The sequence below is a fragment of the Protomyctophum bolini genome (assembly GCF_963924005.1).
Source record: "Protomyctophum bolini genome assembly, chromosome: 12".
In the NCBI taxonomy this organism is placed as follows: domain Eukaryota; kingdom Metazoa; phylum Chordata; class Actinopteri; order Myctophiformes; family Myctophidae; genus Protomyctophum; species Protomyctophum bolini.
In genome coordinates, this window is record NC_137873.1 from 16,656,265 (window position 1) to 16,673,089 (window position 16,825).

Genomic DNA, 16,825 nt, shown 5'->3' on the forward strand with positions numbered 1-16,825 from the left:
GACTTTAAACTAGTGACTGGAAGCAAAAAGTATTCATGACCATGTTTATTAACCCATTCTGAACGGGAACCCATATTCGTGTTAGCATCATGTCGTGCTTTAGCCATTGAAAAATAGCAGATCTACAAGCTCATAGCGCGCCACCGAGTGGCGCGCTACGAGCTTGTAGGTCTGCTATTTTTGAAAAATCGACTGACATTTTTAGAATCTGATCTCAGGTCAGAATGTGTTAATCAGACAAGTGTGTGTCCAGTGGAAACCTCGTATGAATCTGATCTCAGGTCAGAATGGGTTAAGGTAATACAGTCGATATAGGTGAAGTCAATATAGGTGAAGTTGGGCCCAAATATATGGACTTCTATGGGGCTATGGGTTTTTTTGGGCCCAATGACAGCGCCACAACAGGCCATTATATGAACTTTCAGGAAATCCCGATTTCCTTAAAAAAAATATCTGTCTGACTGCCCCCCTGGATGCACTACAATCTTACATAAGGAGTCATACAGGGAATACAGGGGAATTTTACTTGTACAATGTGTGGCAAAGGCTGTAATGGAAAGGATGTACTAAAAAATACACATAATGACACATACAGGGGGGGGGGGGGGGGACCTTGTGTCCATTCAGAACGGGTTCTTGTTGCTAAATTCTCAGTCCTAAATTGGTTAAAACACTCACACAGGGGAAACCGTTTACTTGTTCAAATTGTGAAAAAGGCTTCAGTCAAATGAGTGAACTTAGAACACACATGTGGACACATACAGTGGAAACGCCCTTTACTTGTAGCAATTGTGGCAAAGGCTGTAGCAACGAATGTAATCTGAAGACACACAAGGACTCACTGGTGAAAAGCCTTTTAGTTGTGATGTTTGTGGCAAAGCTTTAATCAAATTGGAGCGCTTAAACAACACATGATGACTCACAGAGAGGAAAAACCCTTTACTTGTACACTGTGTGGCAAAGGCTGTACTCACATGGGTGTTCTGAAAAATCATGAGGACTTGACTCATACAGGGTGAAAGCCCTTTTACAGAATGTTTGGAATGATCACCTGAAAAGACACTAGGACTCCTACTGGGGGAAACATTTTGTTTAACATATACTTTTGGAGCATACGCCGAAGTATTTGCGCTTTTGATCCATGAAAATCCCCCTGAAAATAGTTCCATGGCTTGTTGTCGAACCAAAAAAATGTCCACCGTCACGATCCGGAACTACAAGCAGTGAGTGCTGCTGTAGTCCAGTTGAAACTACCATTCACTTGCATTGAACTAATTTCCCAGAAGCCCTTGCAGCCCAGAGCACGCTCGATTTACGGTTTTGTCATCATAACGCGACGGCCTCGTCACCAGGTCCGCATCAAATCAACTCTTCTTTTTTTAATTATTAAAAAAATGGCTAATTAAACACATAAAACAAATAGCGGGTTTAGTATTACGCAGGGGAGAAACATGGATTAAATAGCGTGGAAAGTGGGTTATGCAGCTAAACTGTTAAGTTTGTGGCAAATGCAATGTGGCAATTGAACAGGAAACTGACAAACAAGCCAACTGATCTGACTGTATGATATCACAAAAATGTATGAACATTCATTCTAAGCTAGGATGACGATGACAATGATTCTACTATAAAAAAGAGGTCCAAGTTCAGAGCCAACTCAGGTTGAGCGCATGATGGACATTTTCTTTTCATGATACATTTATTTTTTAAATCACGTGAGTGATTGTTTCATTCGTATTTTATTTCATTTGGAAATCACGTTTACTTTACAATACATCTAGGTTTAACTTTTTCTGTACAGCTTCTATTAAATCTATGCAAGAAAGACACATTTTTATATTGTAATAGTTTAATGAGTAATAACAGAAAAGATGTAGTAGTCGTAAGGAACTCACTTACTGTATGTGGATCTTAATTTATATATCAGAACAGTAATGTTTTTTGTTTAGCTTTTCCTCAAATCTAATCGGATAAACTTCAGTGTCCGAATTTCACTTCCGTCTGCTCATTCTTTGTGTTGCATCACTATCAATGTCACTCATCTATCCTGGTTCCTTCACAGATTATATTGGTAACTGAACATTTATGTTCTGTTTTACTAAAGAGCAGGAGACTGGGAGAACCCTGTTACTGAACAAATGATTATCAGAATATAGCTATTTAACACTTATTTTAACAAAACAATATTATTAAACAAACAAAACAACTTGCATCCCCTTTAATTCAAACAGCATTTACATAGGTCTCTCTACTGCAACACTGATGTCCGTGGAAAATATTGTTTCATGTAGCCTAAAGCTGCATTTTATTAATTATTAGTTTTCTCTCTAATTTCTAAAATGTTCAATATTGTAAAAGACAGTTTAGTTCGTCCAAGTTTTCATCAGGTCTTTGAAGAAGCTCCATCAGTTCCTAATCTGTGGTGGCTCTGATTCCTCTTGGACCAGATTGGAGTTCCTCTCCTACTGCTCAGGGGAAACATACAGTGAGGTGCATGGAGTCTAGGCAAAATAAAATGAGAGTAAATCTACAATTGAATGTTTGAACTGTACATTGAGTGAAGTGTATAGTCCATAATATGCGGTCAATCTCTCACACCAACATTGTTCTCGTGAAGCAGTTTATATATTCAGTTCTAGTTTGGCAATTGGCTTGTCTTTGTAGTTACCTTGCCATGATATAACTCCAGATATTAGCATGATAACTTCAAAAGTTGCTCTATTGATTAAAAATGTATAAACCAAAATAATGTGCCCGCTGCGCTGTGTTACATTGCATGGTAAAGCAAGGTCTGAAAGTCACTGTTTTTAGCAAACAAGCAAACCAACCAACCAATTCTGACAACGGATAACATTGCATAATCCGACACGGCATATATTTTCTTTTTGTTTTTTTACAATGTGAACTACCTTTTTAGAAAGGCCACACGGCCCTGACCTAATTGTGTGCATTGCCAGGTCACACACACACACACACACACACACACACACACACACACAGACCTTAACAAATAATGTGTTTGTTGCCTCCCGATTCTGATTGGTTCATTTTCATTGCTAGTCACTGATCACAGGTGCTCCTTAGTTATTTGAGTAAGTCTATAAATACCAGCTGTACTGATTTCTTTAGTCATGGCTGACAGTTTTGAGTATCCTGACTACCTGGAGTTTGTCTAACCTGACTTTGCCAGCTGGGGGCGGTATTGGGTAACCAAAACAAACATGTGTAGCAAGCTTCTTGGATCTGGCATCGTCAGGTTAGAGTTTGTCCTGCTGTGTGGCGTGTGCTACGGTCTTCTATTATTTGCTGTGTGTAGAGATGCACAAAGGTATGTTTTCAAGAGACATTGCAGTTTGTTCAATGTTGTGTCTTTGTTTAAACCTTGTGTAGTTTATTAGTTTATACCAGCTAACTGTTTGTTCTATAGTACCTAATAGGGTATATGCTATTTGTTTTCCATATTAATGGGAATCTACCGTATGTGATGTTATTGTTATATCAATGTGTGATTATTGTTGCTAGTTATACAGTCCTTATTTTCCTTTGTGTATACTATGCTTACATTTACAGCATTTTTGTATGAATGTAGAATTTACAGTCGATGTCAACATGGACTGTAAATTATTATTATTGTTTTACATATTTAGTGAGATGCATTTATATGCATTTATATTGTATGTTTCAGACCACAGCTGTAATAAATACCCTCAACTGGGAAAGTCTGGATTATTTCCGTGTCCTCTAACCGGGACACATCTCCATACCTTGAGCCACACTAAACCACATTCCCTGGAGACCCCGTCTCCTTTTCGTTCATTTGAAGAACTGAACTATTGGTGAATTGAAATATCTTCTTCCTAATGCAATTAGTCAACACATTACAATTGCGACATAATATTGGCAGCATAATCTTTTTTTGTAAAAAAAATTGAATTAATATTTGAACATTTTCAGATTTAGAAGGCCAGTTTAGAATGGGAATAGTCCTAAATGGGTTAAAGAATAAATATATTAATGGCATGTCAGAGTTTGTAATGTTATACATTGGTAGAATCAGCTTTGTGTGCATGATTAGTTTCTGTGCTAAAAGAGTGACTTTGAGTGACTTTTATGGCAAAGGAAAGATTATTAAAATGTTCTATCAACGGAACAACTATTGAAGATACGGTATTATTAACAATGGTAAAGCCTGTGCTTTAAACAGGCTAAATATTGACTAATAAGAACATAAGAGTGAAAAGATAGCTCTTTTTTTTAGCTCTTCACTAGAGCAAAAAAAACCCAACAGGTTGGGTTGTGTATTTTGGTCACCAATTATGTTGTGAGACTAGTATTTCTTTCAGCAGCTTTCATCTACAGCTGTATACTTTTGCTTTCATCAGAACTTCTGATGAAAGCAAAAGTATACAGTACACACATACACACATACATTGATGGTATGTGTGGTGTTAATTCATTATACCCCACTACAATTACAGCATTTGATAGCTTTAGTAATCATTCATGATTTTATTGTTATATTGTTTGCCTTTTTTAACTAGTTTGCCTCATAATAAACACCTTTGCTCTTGAGCTGCTTTACCTCCAGTCAATCAGCCTAATTGGGTCAAAGTCTCAAACATTGACCCGGCAGATACCAATAAATCCTAGCCATCAACCACCTATGAGTGCTCGGAACACCTTGTGTTAATTGGGTCGTCCGATCACAGTTAACAGTCTTTGTATTGAGTTTGTGCTTGAAATGTACTGTAATTCTGCAAACTGTTAATAAATATTTCAATCAATCAATCAATCAATCAATCACAGACATCATGTTGTATCAGACTGAAGTAGTTGATTCCAGATAATCCCCCCAATCACCACAGGAATATGCAACGAGCGCAGCACAATCAAACAACAAATACGATTCACGAATAAATAGCCTGTAGTAAAGTAATAGCTGGTTGATCTCAATATTAATCAAAACAAAGCTGCTCTGTATCATTTGAATCGTGAATTCATATCAATGTCCAGCTATTTGTCCTGTTTACAAAACACATTATCTCATCTATGGCTGTTAGACGTAAAGCAGATATTTCTATGGATAAGAGACAGTTCATAGCCATGGTCATTAATTGTGCGGTAGAGATGCAGGGCAAGTCTGAGAGGATCAAAATGGTGTTGGATGCAGCGAGGAGATTCCTAAATATTGTGGATATTACTGCAGAAGATTTGGATAACACACTGAGGGAAGGGTTTGCGCAAGCTCAGACCACTGGGTCTGAGCATTGAATGACATTGGAAAGGACGGATGGACATTGTTTGGGGATATGTGGGATTATTAGTATGGGTGAAAGCGCTGTAATTTGTCAGAGCAAAGAATATTGTTTGGTCCGTATCCCGGACCAGAAGGTGGCGGTAATGCACCATAAACTAGTGCCAACTGCCGTAAAACAACAAAAAGAAGAAGAAGAAGACGTAAAGCAGGTGTGATTAATCACCTCCGCACCTGTAAACAGTACGTGTGCAGAGAATGTTCTGTTGTCCATGTGAATCGTGGAGAAATTTGACAAAATGCATGGTTTTCTATTCTTCCCCAGCTTTCTAATGGATTTGAAACAAGATGACCAGAGCTGACACAAGTTGCAGCTTCATTATGTGAGTCTTAATTTCTTTCTGTTTCCTTTATTTATCAGGGAAGCCCATATAGACAAGCTCTTTTTTAAGGACGCCCTCGAGTGAGCACGCAGCTACAAGAATATGCAGAGAAGCATGAAGTGTTGTAGGACTATGTATGTATGATGTATCAGTATCACTAGGATATATTCACTGTGTGAATATCATTAGGCCATGGAACCTCAACTCGAATCTCTGAGAAATGTAACCAAATTACTAAACTGCGTGTGACGTATGTGTACACTGTACAGTCTGAGTCTGTACACTACAGACGGTAATGGGGATGTATAGCTCTGGTCCTAACCAACTTCTCCATGGGCCAGAGCTATAGGGTAGGTAGGGATGTGTGACTCACTGTACGGTACGGTATCAACCTGCTGGGTTTAAGCTAGTGTTTCTGTGTAGTTTTGTAGTGTGCGATGGTGTTCGATGTGTTGTTTGGAGCCGAAAGCCTGCTGCTCGAATTTTGTTAGAACTCTCTCAACCATCACAAAGATCTCTCCAGCAGCCACAGAGATCCGCTGGTCGATCAAGGACTTAAGTGTTTGCAGCAAAGTCATAATATGAATTTAAAATAGAATCAACGATTCTAATATTATAAGAATCGTTGATTCTATTTTAAATTCAAACCGAGTAATAACAGCTAAGTGGTAGCCCCTGCTGTGTGCCTTTGTCTAATTGTCTCCTCAGAATGTAAACATCCGAGTACGGCTGGTCGTGGTGATCACCACTGTGGTTATTTGATATTTGCCGCCACCTGCTGGTGAAAGTGTGTTACAGTTCCGCCGATGCTTTGCTTAGGCTCAACCTTTTTATTTGAAGGTTCCAGTTTGATAGGAATTGTTATCTAATATCTTGGACACCAATACTACACTGTCAAACCATTGACGGTGTAGTTTTGTTGTTGTTTTAACTCAGAGTGTACACATTTGGTTCAATGTATACAGCCCATTTTATGCATTGTATCCAACCAGTTACTGCTTGCAACACACACACACACACACACACACACACACACACACACACACACACACACACACACACACACACACACACACACACACACACACACAATTATGGTAGCAGTCCATGGTCGTGCAGGCCTGGTCTGCAGTCACACTCTTGAAGGCGGCTGGGGGTCCATGTCAGTAGTAGGCAGGTTTGATCTGAACTGTCCACAGCCCACCTCTGAGACCACAGACATGAAGTCAACTTATACAGTAATGAGCATTAGTGTAGACCAATTATATGTCGATAAGATGAAAATGGCTGAAGCCCTTCAGTACCAGTGCTTTTGGCTCAATTGGCTGCAGACCCAAATTTGAAAATAGTTTGTGGCAGGGACCCCCAAGAAGAAAATATTTTTCAAAAATAGCAGATCTTCTGTTGTGGCAATTTTTGAGTAGCTAAAAAAACGAAATGGGGCATGCATGGGTGTTGGGGGTGCATGGGGGCTCCCCTGGCCCAACGTTAAGAAAGAACCAGTGCTATAAGCTTTGTTGTGAAACAAAGAGTGAAAATAGGGAAATCTATACCTACAGTATGCACCACGTTGTGAGCTTGTAGTCGTAGATTGCTATTTTTGAAAATGTTTTTACATTTAATTTCATTCATAATGACATGCCCATAGGGACGCCATCTAAATGCAGGTAGACCGGACAACACTGTTTCCCAGTTGTTAAAGGTAAAAGGTTGGTTAAAGTTTGAAACACTGTTTCCCAGTTGTTAAAGGTTGGTTAAAGTTTGAAACACTGTTTCCCAGTTGTTAAAGGTTGGTTAAAGTTTGAAAATGAAACTCATTTATCTTCATATCAGCCTGTTATGTCTGCTTTTCAGCTTGCAGTGCAGTGTTAATATGGGTGATGCACTTGCAGTGATACTATCCGCATCATGCAGCGCTACATGGTTGATGATCATTCATTTAGTGATATGATACCATGAAATTCTATACTGTGTGAATTGTATACGTGCACTTGCCAGTGAAGTTTATACGTGCACTTCACTGGCAATTTATTCATTTTTGACATCGTATTTGACCAAGTGGAGAAACTCACACCTTGACAGGCATGCAGAGCATGTACATTGTACAGTATATATATACTATATAGGATATATGTTCAGAGAAGTTGACTGTCACAAGTGATTATGTTGAGTGTTTTCGCTCTGGCTGAAGACACACTACATCCACTGTGGTCTGCATCAATAATACATGAAGATATGTACTGTATGTAGAGGGGAATGCTCATAATATATTCTGAAATGTACATTTCAGTGGGAATAACATGTATAATAGAACAGCGGTCACCAGTTCCCAACCTGGAAAAACACTCATTGATAATACAAAAGTATATGTAAAGGCATCAAATTGTAGAATTGGCCAACACTGTTGGTTGAGCCTTGCTTCACTGTCACTGAACAAACATGGGAGACTTTCCATGGGAGAGGAGCTGTAAAAAGGAGGAGATAATCAGGGGAGACGAGAGGAGATGAAGAAAGATGAAGGGGGGGGGGGTGGAGCATGCAGTCTATTCCAAGTAGAAGACAGGGGAGGAGAGGAGAAGATGAGAGGTGGGGTCCGTGGGGAGGAGATAGGGGGCGGGGTTAGGTTGCTGTTCGTCGGTTCGTAGTGCTGAAAGCACACTAGCCTATTCTGCTTCAGGAGCGGCCAGGAACGGCCTGGATTCCCTTTTTAATAACACCCATCAATCTGGTCGTAGCTTCACTCCTCCTGGCTTTATTTATTTATCAGCGAAACGAACCGAGTGAAGAAAAACAATCACTTGTAAAGAGATGGATTGAGGATAATAGCGCAGACAAGAAAACATGGATCCGTTTGCTATTTTCTTGGCAGTGGTCCTCCTCCTTCTCTCTTCCCCGTCCTGCTGCCCTGCCTCCGCGGACAGGACCATCGGTGAGTCGGTCTTCTAAACTGCGTTATGAACAATACGGGATTAATATTAATTATTACCCTAATCGGCGGAACGACAGCGAAACGATCGACGCGCGTGTTGATATCTCTCGTAAATATTATGGGACCGTGTTGCGCACATCAGGCCATGCTGCTATCATTTGGAGCCGTGTCAATATTTTATTAGCTGCCGGTGTTTTGACTGCAGCGCTGGCTGCATCTGTATCCTATTATTATTATTATTATTATTATTATTATTATTATTATTATTATTATTATTATTATTATAATTATTATTATTATAATTATTATTTGTTGTTGTTGTTGTTATTATCACTAGCCTAATATGCAGGCTATTATTATTATTACAAATACGGTAGCATAGTACACAGTCAAATCCTCAGTGTTAATTAATTTGACACAAGAGTGTAGCCTACAAATGGTAAGTTGGTAAGGTTACATTAGGCTACAGGTCAAATGGGTAAGTGCACCAAGGATTTGTACCAGGATGTGTATCCAAGACTGACATTTGTTTACACTTGGGCAACTTGTAAACAGATCGACACACACATTATCGATGCTGTATGCAAATAAGCTCATTTGTACTTGAACCAGAAGAAAGCAACAAGGCTGAATGCTTTCCATATTAGTCTACAGATGGACAGTTATTTATTGAGAATGGCATGGTGGGAGACAGACACATGTGACCCTGTGATATTAATACATCCTGTATCCTCCCATATCCATAAATAAATTCATAATCTCATACTTTGCATCAATTTCTACCTGGGCACGTCTGATACACTGCGAGCACAGTATAGACACTGTGTGTGTGTGTGTGTGTGTGTGTGTGTGTGTGTGTGTGTGGGGGGGCATATAGCCCCCCTATATTACATAAGAGAGTCAGTATTTCAACCACAGCATAGCTTCAGCTGATGAAGGCTGTTCTAAGACTCTAAGAAAATAGTCATTTGGCCCATTAGATGGCATAGTCATTCAAATATGGATGCCAATGTATTTTGTTGAGAAGTATGACACATGCATACATGGACATGATTCTGCTGATTGTGCTTATTGTTTTGGGGCAACAGGGGCATTCAAATGGATGCATTTGACATGGTAGCATTCTGTTGTCTGTAGTATAACTGTGTAATGTAATTATTGAGATGTTTCTGTCAATATATGCATATAGTTGCATACCGATAGCTGACAAATAGTGCAACCACATTTTGTAGCTAGTTGGTTACTTAAGTTACTAGTAGCCTAGTTGATTACTCAGAATCCGTAGTGTGAACTTGTTCTGCATGTAACCTAAAAACAGCTGGCCTGGTGCAACTCTACCCAGGTGCATTCCCTGTAATATACACTCCCACTGACATGAAAATCAATAATGACAATTCACAACAACTATATTTCTGTAAAAAAAGTGCAGGTATTATATTTGTGTGCCCAGATCAGAGAGTAGTAGCAACACATCAGACCTCTTCGACCTATAGACCGCCCTAAATGAACGATTAGATTGAGGCTGTGTGTGTTAACTTGTTAGCATATATGATAATGAAGGGAGATGAGTGAGGTTGAAGGTGGAGAGACCTTCTGTACTGTCATGGGTGTGTATAGAGCGAATTAGAATGTGGGACGAAGAGTGGGGCTGATCGCGTACACCTCCTTTTCCGTGCCTTCCTGAACTATCGCTACTACACTTGATTTATAGGGTGACATTTTGAGCCCATTCATTCTCTTCTTCAGACTATTTTGTTTGTGACAATTTCTGTCGTTACCTGTGCCATTACTTTTTGCATTGTTGCAGCTAGCTGTTTTATTACCCCGTCATATAAAAGCAAAGCATTACGGAAAGAGTACCAGAAAACAGTATACTGCAGAGATGTTGCTTGGCCCTTGGTCGTGTGCTGTGGATATAGTATGATGGCCTAGTGATGTGATTAAAGTGTACTTCCACTAGCGCGTAGCACTCACTATCATGGCTTTGGCTTTCCACTCTCCATGCCATGTGTGTTTTGGCAGTGTGGACTGTTTGTATAGAACCAGGGACTGTGAGGCTGGATGAGGGAGAAGGCATCAACTTGAACACGTGACCCTGATACTGAACCTGGGTCTATATCTGAATCTGAACGCAATTCATTTGGTGTAGTTTAAACAGCTACTGTACCTGAGTCTGCAGTATATCTGAATGATTGATGATGTATTAACAGTATTGTTAACAGTACAGTCTAGTACAGTCAAATGTTATGTTAAATGATAAAACAAAAAGCCCCAGGGGCTTTGTTTCCGTTGTGGTCCATTGCATTCAATTCATCGGTAATACATGCAAAACATATTATAATGCAGCTCAGTACAGTAGAATCATAATGGTATATTTGCAGAGAAAGGAGGGGGCGCTCCACTATCAACAGTACTTATTTTGGGTTAGTTTGGACTAGTTAGGGAGTGGGGAACCTTGATGTCCATGCTACATGATTTCTTTAGCGTAGTTTAAACCAGTGTTTCTCAAATAGGGGTAGGCCTACACAAAGGTACTTGGGTACCATAGAGCGTTGCAGACCTGCCCCCTTTCAGGGCAACAGAAGAGAATTTCCCTTGAATTTGTCCCATGGGCGTTTCAGAAAGTATTTATTTAAAGACCTTTAAGCCTCGGACAAAGCGAACTCGGCACCTGACAAATTATGACAAAAACAATTTTTTTTGGGCAGAACAAATAATTAGAAATAAGGGGAAAAAGGGCAGGGTACAACACTTTTTTAGAGTGTTTCTTATTGAGTGAACAGTTTATTGAGGGCGGTGCAGTTGTGTAGATCCATCTGTATCTATTTATATGCGGCGGGCGACACTATCGGATCAATACTTTTTTTTGCCTCCCTTGAAATCGATGAAAGGTAGACTATGTGTGCGCTCCTTTATGTTTTATCTCTCCCTCCATTTATGTTTTTCTCTTCTGTCTCACTACACCCCACCCCCCGTGCTCGCTAAGGTAAACCATCCCCCTTCATCAGCTCAGCACCCTCTCAGCCTGTCATCATTCACTCTCTTCTCTTCCTATCACCCTTTCATCTTATCTTTCTCTTCCCGTGACATTCAGAGCTACAGAGCCTGTCTGTCCGTCCGTCCGTCCAGTATACTGTTCTGTTCTTGAACAACAGCTATCCCTAAGTCTATACTCTATACCAGCCTATACTAGACACTAGATCTATGCGTTTACTGTGGGCCTAAGGATTAGTCTCTCAGTCTGTGTTTGCATTAGTCATCGCCCTTAACACAGAAGAATTTGGGAGGCTGTACTGTAGATGTGGCACATGGTGTATTTTGAAGTGAGTTAAGAAAGTTCCTAAGAACTATTTATTTTTTAATTTACTGTACAAGTGAAACAAGTCAAAGGCATTATGCAATGAAATTCCGAATTGAACCTTCAAGCGCTTCCTCCACCCAAGATGACTGATTTCCCTTCCTTCATTGGCTGGCCTCATCAGCAAGGAGCTGGTGCCTGATTTGAACAGACAGATGCCATCCTGGGAAATGTAGTTCCTTTCTCAGAGAGCACAGCTTGTAATGACCAGAAGGCAGGGACGAATACAGGGTGGTGGAAAGTGCAGTTCTCAAACAACTTTCTTGAGTGTTTCCGTAAATTTAATACCCAAATGGGCTAGATCATATAGGCATCCTATCGTATAGGTTTTCAAAACTTTGCTTTGTCTAAATCAATGTATTTCCATTGTCTTTTCGTCTTAGTATGTACTTATTCTGGGCTTCTTACCTTACCGGCTCAACAACAAGCTGTCACGTTTCCTATGAAAATAACGAGTATTGTTGTGCAGATCAAATTGATCACATTTCCATTTTTTTTATACTTGTCGATAGTTCCTATACTCCACTACATCTCAGAGGCAAATATTATACTTACTTACTATACAATTATTTGAAAACCTTAGTTACAAGTTACTTTGCAAATTTTGATTATTATTAGAAAACACAAGTTTACCACTTACCTGTACATTTGCTTTAATTTGTGCACACTCGGAGTTAAATGAACACTGCCAATTGTTCTGTGTGTGTGTGTGTGTGTGTGTGTGTTGGATAGAATAGAAATAGGTAGATAGAATAGAAATGGCCGATCACCTGCATTGACGAGCTGTTCTGTCCTCTCTTCAGGCTGCCTGTTTGAGAACGACTTGTGTATGCCGTACGAGATCTGTGTCAATGGTAAGAACACACACACACACACACACACACACACACACACACACACACACACACACACACACACACACAGTCACACACACACACAGTTTAACAATTTATTTTAATTTTCACACACAGGGAAAGCATACAGGAACACAAATATTTTAGGTGCAGTAAAGGTTACATTCACAATGTATGTCCTCATGATACAACACACATCACTCATCACTCCATGGGCACAAGCAGTGGCATATAGGGCAGCAGAGATGGCACACTTTGCTAGCCTTTCTGCCTCGTCTTTGGGCAGGCATCCCAAGTTGTCGAAACCCTCCGACAACCAGTCTGTGGGTATGTTGTGGAGTCTCAGTGGTCAAGGAGCAGGCGGAACAGGGGATTGCAGCAGTTTCAAACGGCTCTTTATTTGTTTAGCAGCAAAGTATACAGAATGCATGCAGGAGAAACCCCACGTAGGTTCAGCATAAATTATATTCCATACAATTTAAGTTTCACAGGCGTCGTCGCCAGCCTGGAGAGGATGAGAACAGAAGATTAGATTTCAACTCAGGTTTGTATAGTCTCTGATAGCTCGCTCCTCACTGGAGGGCTGTGGTTTTAATAACGATAAGAGGTGACGGCGCTGCCTTGCTTCGTGACGTCATCGGTCTTTATCTTTAACTGTAGCGGGTCTTCTCCCCTAGCGGGTTCCAGCTCCAAGAGAGCACTAGCCGTTTTGCCACCCTGGCGTATATAATGAGCGCCTGTTCGCTAGACAGGCCTCAATAGTAGACTCAAGAATTATAGGTTTCTTTCCGACCTTATTTTGGGTAGTGTCCTTGTCGCTGTCACTGTGGCGGGGCTGCCACCCTCCCGCCGCGCGATATGCGGACTTGGAACTCCCGTCTCTATATTTCACTCATACAGTCCGAGTGTCTCTGTCCCTCGGACATTCCCTGGACCGTTCCTAAAAGCCTGTGATGAGAGGAGAATGACAGTTAAGACATGCAGAGCTATTCACATGAATGTGTGTTCGGTGGAGGTGTGTGTCTTCTTACCCCCCGACGGTGTGCCGTGCGTGCCTTCGTGAGCATGTGTGTGTGAACCAGCCGCTGTCAGACGTAGACTGAGTCTTCCTTTTTATATGACGGGTGTGGCCGCTTGCTGATTTGGGTGCGGTCGATCCATCAGCTCCAGCTGGCGGAGGAGGAGATTCGGGACGTATATATTCCCTATCACACGGCCGAGGGCGTTCCTAACGGCCCGAGGCTTCTTCTGTCTGACAGCGTGTCTGGTTGCCCTGGCAACGCACTTACCATCGCGGGGTGTCGCTCTCGAGACCCCACAATGTCTATAGGCTGGATCACCATATGAAACAAAGTTCTTAGTCTTGCACTGTTGCTTGGTGTTAAAGCGCTCTCTGTAGTTGTTCTCCTGCATGTGCCTGGAAGTCCACCCATTGCTATTCCGGGGTTAGTCCGACAGCGGGCGGAAATACCGCTGGAAGCCAAAGGCCGCCGGGTCTATACATGTATATAGGGTCAATATTGCCTCTCTTCCCAGTAAGCTGTTCATGGGAGGGGCCGTCAGGTAGCGTTGGCTGTTGGTAGATTCCACTGGTGAATAGTGCCTTCTTGTATGCACCTACTACATTGACGAGGGTAGTTACAACGGAACAGTTTAAGTCATGCCCAACACACACACACACACACACACACACACACACACACACACACACACACACACACTGCTGCCTGTGGGGGTCGTGTACAGTATGAAGCTAACCTAGACTTAAAACCTTTGATATGACTGTCTGTCTGTCTGTCTCCGTCCCCAATATTTCTGATTGAGAATAATGAGGTTTATTTTTAGCCCTACTGTTTTCTAATCCGAAAAGCTTTTTTTTCTCCCTCCTCTGTCTGTTAATCGCTCAATACGTATCGGTTTACTGGCGAGTTCTCATCTGGTAATGTTCCCTGTTATCACCGCTTCCCAGCATCTGAGATGTCAGAGTGGACAGGCACTGAAGGTGTAATCCAATGATGGAAAAGTACATACAGTATGTATCCTGCTGTATTATTTCCATTTACCCATACTGTATACTCCACAGTATATTCCACTCCATCATTATTTGACAGCTTTAGTTAATAGTTACTTTGCAGTTTTAGATTACTAGAGGATCCCTCACACCTACAGTATGTCGCACTGTTGATATCCATTTATGTGCACTTGACGGTGGATGGGGGGGCCACTGACCGACCCACCCAACCATTAGAACATTTTAATATAAGATTAATGGGGACACAGCGGGGCAACCAATTGGAAAGCAGGAAAAGTGTGACATTACAGCTACTTCGCCGTGGCCGCATGTTCCTCCGAACCCGCTTCCTGTGTGTTTAGTTACAGCCTGAATGAAATGTCCTGTTCATGCCACGCCCTTTTTGAAATGCCCTCTTGATCTAATTCTGATTGGAGACAAGACGTCAACAACGGAAGAGAGAGTGCGTGCGTGTGTCATCCTGGGGTGTGAGAACATGGTCACAACATCAGCGGTCTGTTTATTTCAGGTGGAGCTCTTTCTGTGTTTTAAGCTGATCTGAGGTCTGTATCAAGCTCGTTTCTTTGACTGCTGGTCTCTCTGTCTGTGTTTTGACTGGTCTGGGCGGGGTCTGTTTCGACATCGGTTTTTTGACTTGGCTCTCCTATCTGTGTTTTAACCCTAGAACACTAAAGGTGGGTGATTTTCAACCGGACAATTATATTTTTGTAATTTTCATAATGTTGTTGATGTCTGAGGTGGGTGGGCCTTTCAGTACCTTCATGATGCTCAGTGACATCATAGAAGGTAGGTTAGTTTCCCTGCCCACATCCCTGTTTTTTTCTACACGCAGGTGTTCGGGTGAATTTCACCCACGTTTAGTTATAGAGGGTGGGCCGTCACCAAAGGAGAAGATCCATCATTCTTTTTTTAGGAATATTTTTAAAATAATACCCAAATTCTTCACCGGTTTTGACCCCATATGATGGGGCCCTCCCATGATCTATTTTTCGTTTTTTTGTGAAAAGTCATGCTGAAATATTAAAGAATCAGTGCCTCAAGTTGCCATGTATTGCTGTACTATATTTTGATGAACAATATTTTTTTATGGAATATAGTACGTTGAGAAAAATGTACCCGTGTTTAGACTTTAGTGATGGTTTGACAAAAGTTAAGTTTAGTGTTCTAGGGTTAAGGTGGTCTGAGGTCTGTATCAACCTTGTTTCTCTGACTATTGTGCTGGTCCCTCTGTCTGTGTTTTGGCTGGTCTCGGGTGTCTATCGACTTTGTGGTATTTTGATACAGATCGTTTGTCAATGTTGTGAGACACGGTACTTTAATCATCAGGGAAAGCCAAAGGATTTTACCGTGCCGTGATCTGGTGCACGGGGAATCCAAGGAAGGGATTGATCAGCAGGCAGTGCTTTCATGATCTATCTATCTGATCTATGGAGTTGTTTAGAAATTGGTTGGTTTGAATTTCATTCATAAATGACGATATAGTTTTGTGGATTAATTTATTTAAATTTTTTAATGAGTGGCCCCCACCAAATGACCAGAACTACTTCATAATCACCAAAACCAGACCAGAACTCCCACCACAGTATTTCCTACCGCTTTAAGTCCAAAAGTCTGAACTAACTCCTTTAACCATTCTAATATCTGCTTCTACTCCCTCTGCTGAGACTTTAACATAAACATAAACATCACACAGGTGTATAGGTTCTGTGTAAAAATAATGACATAAAACATTTGCTGAAATATTTGTTGTACAATTTCCCATCATTTGCAGTAGAGTAGTATCATATACAATTGCATAAGATGCATGGTTAGTAGGAAAGGCAATGAAGCACTTAAAATAGCAGCAGAAATATATGTACTGTAAATGTAGATATATTTAACCCTGTTTTACCTATTTTATATCAAAACCGTATAAAATCAGGCATTAATTTATGAGAAAAACATACAAAGAAGAACTATGAACCTACTAGGGTTCTGCCCTACAACAATAATTTATTTGATTTGTACTTAGTGGA

The 16,825-nt window shown here is 40.8% G+C and overlaps 1 protein-coding gene across 1 annotated transcript in view; it reads left to right on the top strand.

The window, feature by feature from the left end:
• Positions 1-8,478: 8,478 nt before the first annotated feature.
• LOC308326107 (receptor-type tyrosine-protein phosphatase N2-like) overlaps positions 8,479-16,825 on the top strand; it is a gene marked incomplete at both ends in the record, with an annotated part of 164,170 nt that continues 155,823 nt past the window's right edge. Inside the window, 2 exons of the mRNA XM_080778916.1 lie at positions 8,479-8,566; positions 12,728-12,778. Coding sequence (XP_080635042.1) covers positions 8,479-8,566; positions 12,728-12,778 — 139 coding nt within the window. The remainder of the gene's footprint in view (positions 8,567-12,727; positions 12,779-16,825) is intronic.